This window comes from Nicotiana attenuata, unplaced genomic scaffold, assembly GCF_001879085.1.
Source record: "Nicotiana attenuata strain UT unplaced genomic scaffold, NIATTr2, whole genome shotgun sequence".
NCBI lineage: Eukaryota > Viridiplantae > Streptophyta > Magnoliopsida > Solanales > Solanaceae > Nicotiana > Nicotiana attenuata.
The window spans coordinates 158,694-164,074 of NW_017671756.1; the positions used below are offsets into that span (position 1 = coordinate 158,694).

Here is a 5,381-nt window from a genome sequence, read left to right on the forward strand (position 1 = left end):
ATTTATAGGGAGGGAGAGAGCATTTTGTGGCGATGAAAGGTATTCAATAGGCGATGATTTCATTCAGCAAGAGAAAACTAAACTACATGCGTGTAGTGAGTTAATTGAATCATAATTTATAGATATTGAGCAAATATATTTTTTTGTATACACAAAATCATCACATAACTAAAAAAAAAAAAAAAAAAACTGCTACTCCTTGCTNCAATTTTACTTATGAAAATAGAAGCAAGAACAAAGAGAGGAACTCGATGAAGATAGAAATAAAATATTTCTTACTTTGAATTGAAGGAAGAAATGTCACGTATAGGTTAGGTATAGATTCGTTGCTCCTGAAGCCTTTAAAGACTTTCTTAATGGATGGAGGACGGGTAATAATTTTATATGGAGTAGGTATGTATAGTAATTATTATCCAAGTGGGTATAACCGGGTAATTAGTTTTAGTTTAATAGGTAGACTCCATAAATTTCTCTTTTTTTTAATTACTTTCTATCGGGTCACCTTATGCGTGCTTCAATTATTTCGCGAATTTTTTGTTACTTCTCACCAACATAAATATTGAATGACTTTGTCCATCAATTTTTACACAATATTAATGGGTGTGAAATTCAAAAATAACTAGATTTATAACTGGTCGCTCAAAAATACCCAGTTTCAAAAGTAATCGATATTTAACCACTTTTCATGTAAAGATAAATCTGAGCGAAAACACTGTTCAAAACCCGAAAAATACGCCAGCATATTATGCTGGAGTTCCAGCATAAGTGTACTTGAACTCCAGCATATTATACTGGAGTTCCAAGATAAGTATGCTGGAACTCCAGCATACTATGATGGAGTTCCAGCATAAGTACACTAGAACTCCAGCATAATATACTGGAGTTCCAGCAAGTATATTGGTCCAGCATAATATACTGGAGTTTGGAGCACCGGTGCTCCAGTCTCCAGTATATTATACTGGAGCCAGCAAAGTATACCGGTCCAGCATAATATGCTGGAGTTCATACACAGGTGCACCGAACTCCAGTATATTATGCTGGACCGGTCTCTGCTGCAGCAAAATAGTGGCTATTTTTCATTGACTTGGTAAACGCTGGCTATTTTTGAATGACCAGTCCGAAAACTGGCTATACCGTGCTATTTTAACAATATTAATCTTAATCTCGTATCTTCTTAGCTTCCTATCCGCAGATTTCTTTTGATATGTATTATTTCTTTCGCTTTGATTATTCTATCACCTTATCTGGCTCTTATTACTACTTGTTGTGTTTGTCTCTTTTAAATTTTGAGCCAGAATCTATTAGAAACTATCTCTCTACCTTCATAAAGGTCGGGATAAAGTTTGTGTACATTCTATCCTTCTATAACCTACTTTATGGGATTACATTGAGTTTGATATTTTTGAAAAAAAGAAAAAACTAATGTCCGTCTTTATAGAGTTTGAATCTTTATTCTCAGGATTTTACCACACTTAGGTGATGACTTAGATCACATATTTAGAAAAATAAAATACAAATTTTTGATACATGTTAATCGGGACTGAGACGATGTTATTATTATTTACGTCTTATCTTCATGACTATGAGTTTTGAGCAATCATTAAACCCACTGTATGCCTATTGACTTTGCATATACATAATAAGTTGTGCAAGTTGCGTCCCACGCCCTCCACTCAAATCGCTATCTGTCTTTGGGTCAATAACAAGTAGTATTAATTTCCGAAGATTCATCTCGAACCAACATCTTTCCCTCAATTATTATTCTTGGAAAATAATATTGATTAGCCAAAAATAATTAATCTCGACAATTAGCTGGACCATATACATTGAATAATGCAAACAATACTATCTCCTAAAAAGTCCAAACTGATGTCACACCCACCCATTAATCAATATTCAAAATATAGCTTAAAGTTTGTCAAATGTCCCACTTACGACACGTTCTTGTTTAAACTAATCTCAACTTAATTAATTCTTTAATTCTATTTCCCATTGACTAACTATTGCATTGGGGAGCAAAACTCTTTCTTTATTGGATTTTAGTGGAAGCTGGAATAAGTGGACTTCCTCGTTAGATCCACTCAACGTGTAAACAATTGAACGTCAAATCGGTACCCATTAGAAATTAAATAACGAAAAAAAATCTTCCAACAAGATATGTATAGTATTAAAAAAAGGAAAATAACGTAAGAAAATTGGAAAAAGGAAAAGTACCCACTATGTTGCATTGATTCAATTCCCACCAAATCCACAATTTGCTCTCTATCTCTTCTTTTCATTTTCCACGCAAAATCAAAAGTTTTCAACGACAATTACATAGAGAAACAAAAATAAACAAATGTTGCCTCTTCCTTTTTCATTTTCCTCTAGGCGTTGACCATTTGATCTTTTGCATTGATCTTTCAACGGTTCTGATTTAGTCTTCACAAATCCAAAGAAGATCTGAGCCGTGGAGATTAAGAAGATTCAAGGACATGAGCAGCTGGTGATTCCGTAATTGAATGGGAATGATTGTGTTCTCCTTCATATGTAACAATTAACATAGTTGGATCATCTAATGCTCTTTCCACATGTTTACGCGCTGGACATCCTCTTACACTACTACATTTGTAATATCCCCTGTAAATTTAAAGACAGAAAAACATTAGATTTAAATACTAAACTCCAATTTAACTCAAAGAAACAAAATAATACTTAATAATATTAACAAGGCATATAAACTTACCTAGGATGAGGAGAACCTTTAATTGGCTTTTGGCCATATTTTCTCCAAGAATAATCATCAGGTGGAATATCAGCCATTTTCATGCTTATAGCTGGGACTCTCACCACTCTTTTGACTCTTGATTTCCTGAATTAAATTTTCAATTAAACAATCAAAAATCCATTCATATTCTGAAATAATAACTACAAAGATCTGTATATATTTATTGCTTCAAGTGGTAAAAATGATATCTTGGAGTTACTCCCAAATTATTAGTAGTAATTTCTAAAAATAGTTGTCTTAAATTATTTATCATTCTCAAATTGGAGACAACTAATTTTTCTTTATTTTACCCAGTAGTAACTGTTCCACGTATAAACATAATAAAAATTACGTTAAAACATAAATAAGATTAAAATAGCCAAAATTACTTTCTAGTAATTATTATGTTCGTGTAAAAGAGAATAATTTGAGACGAGAATAAAATTTGTACCTTTTCTTTGGGCAGTGGCAACGGCCAGAGGAACCACCAGCGCTGTTACACTTAAGGGCAGTATCGTCCATAGAACTACACTTTCTTTTAAATGAAGAAGTAGAAAGCGGTGGCCGACCGGCAGATGAAACAGTAGAAAGATTTGTTATTTGAAAACCAGAAGACAAAGACTGTTGCAAACTCTCTGTTTCTCCTGTTAAAGATGACATAAACGAATTCGCCGGAGATGCAGAAGCAAAATTAATAGTTGTAGATGATTCTTTTCTCTCAATTGACCCATTTTTGACCAATTGAAGATGGTTATGTGGTAAAGGAGGTAAACGTTGAATAGGTGTTGGACAGTAAATCTTGGGAGTATTTGTTTGTGGCTTTTCAGATTCTTCTATTTGAAGGTTCTGATTTTTGATAGAGTTTTGATCTAATCTTTGTTGCTGGGGTTTAGGAGGAGGAGGAAGAGGAGTAGAAATTGGGCCTTTACGAAATCTGGCATGACCAGTTCTGTTTTTGTCAAGTAAAGAAATGAACTTTTTGAATTTGTTAACAGCAACATCAGCTACGGCTGTGTAATCAGCAGAAACAGAGGGGTTTTGATCTAATTTTTGTTGTTGTTGTTGGTTTTGATGAGATTGAGAAAGCAAACGGATTAATTTCTCAACGCTCTGTAGCCCAGCTGTGGCTGCTTCTTGTACGGCTTTTTCTTCCATTTTAGATGAAAAACTATCCCTTCTGCTGTAGCCACTAGTCATTAACTCTACAGCCATGTTTTACAACAGAGAAAAACTGAATAGAGAGAAGGGGAGGAGAAGAATATATAGAAGAAGAGAGAAAATGGGGGAAATTCTTATTCTAATGAAAGGGGAAGAGAGTCAAACATATGATGCTCTTTTTCTCTTTTTCTTTTGGTTTATATCGATGAAAATGAATGAACTGTCGCTTCTGACCTTATTGCCAATTAAGGGGTTAAACCAATGAGATATAGACACGTTGATTATTCATTTCTTTGTAGGAGAGAAAAAGAGGGCATTGACTAAAGCTTTTTAAAGATGTGGGGGACCGGTTAACGGGTAAAACGGTGGAAAATGGAAGATGACGAGATATGGTAGAGGCAGAAAGTCAAAAGGTAGTAATGAGCCGTTGGATTTGGGTGAATGAATTTGGGTGAAAATTGGGGGTGTTAGGTTGGAGCCAGTGAGGTAGAGTTGACTCTTTTAACAGCTTTTAATGCAAAAGTCTATTTGATAGGGAAGCTTTTATCTTTTTCCATTTAAGGATATGATATATGAAATTTATTTGTTTGATCAATACAGATTTCAAACAAGGAGAGATTCACGAAGTAGAGAACGTTCTTCATCAACGAGTTCTTTTTTTTCAAGATTAGAATTAAGGGAAAACTTTAATAAGGGTGAAGATAAAAACGAATAAAAATTAAGTTTAAAGAGTAAAATCCACTATAAATTATTACCATTAAACCATATTATATTCTTGAAATTAAGAGCCCGTTATGGACATAAGAAATTCTTTCCAGAAAAGTTTCACTTTTTTTCGAAATCAGCGTTTGTTCATAAAATTTCCAATTTTCACTTTGAAGATGCAATTTGGAAATTTTCTAAAATTTGAAGAACTCCAAAAAGTTATTTTTCAAAATTTTTACTCAAATCACTCACAAAACTTCAAAAACAACCTAAAATTATATTCATGTCGAAACACAATTCTAAATTTCAAATACCATTTTCACTTGAAAATTTTTTTCACCCTTTTTGGAATTTTACAATTCTTATGTCCAAACGCCCACTAAGAGTTCAAAAGTTCTCTCTCTCTCACACACACGCAGCAGCAACAACAACAACAACATACCAAGTATAATCCCACGGGTGGGGGTCTGGGAAAGTTAGTGAGTACGCAGACCTTACCCCTACCTGGAGAGGTAGAGAGGCTGTTTCTGATATATATATATATATATATATATATATATATATATATATATATATATATATATATTCATTCCCTCTATTGTATAGTCGTCTAAATCCCCTATTGTACATATTCATTTTACTTTCCGCATTTTCTTTCATAGCTTCTTATTTTGAATTTTGCGTGCAATTAGCCTTTGGTTTTTTTAATGCCACGGTTCTTTCCGAAAGTGGAATTTGTGTGAACCGGGTGGCTATTCCCGATGATGGATGG

General features: G+C 33.7%; 1 protein-coding gene across 1 annotated transcript; it reads right to left on the reverse strand.

Annotated features, from left to right (window-relative positions):
• Positions 1-2,143: 2,143 nt before the first annotated feature.
• LOC109210040 (probable WRKY transcription factor 7) lies at positions 2,144-4,129 on the reverse strand. Its single transcript, XM_019373411.1, has 3 exons — positions 3,198-4,129; positions 2,726-2,851; positions 2,144-2,619 (listed from the first exon to the last, which is right to left on the reverse strand). The coding sequence occupies exons 1-3, from the start codon at positions 3,956-3,958 to the stop codon at positions 2,457-2,459; spliced, it is 1,050 nt and encodes a 349-aa protein (XP_019228956.1). The 5' UTR covers positions 3,959-4,129; the 3' UTR covers positions 2,144-2,456.
• Positions 4,130-5,381: the final 1,252 nt, after the last annotated feature.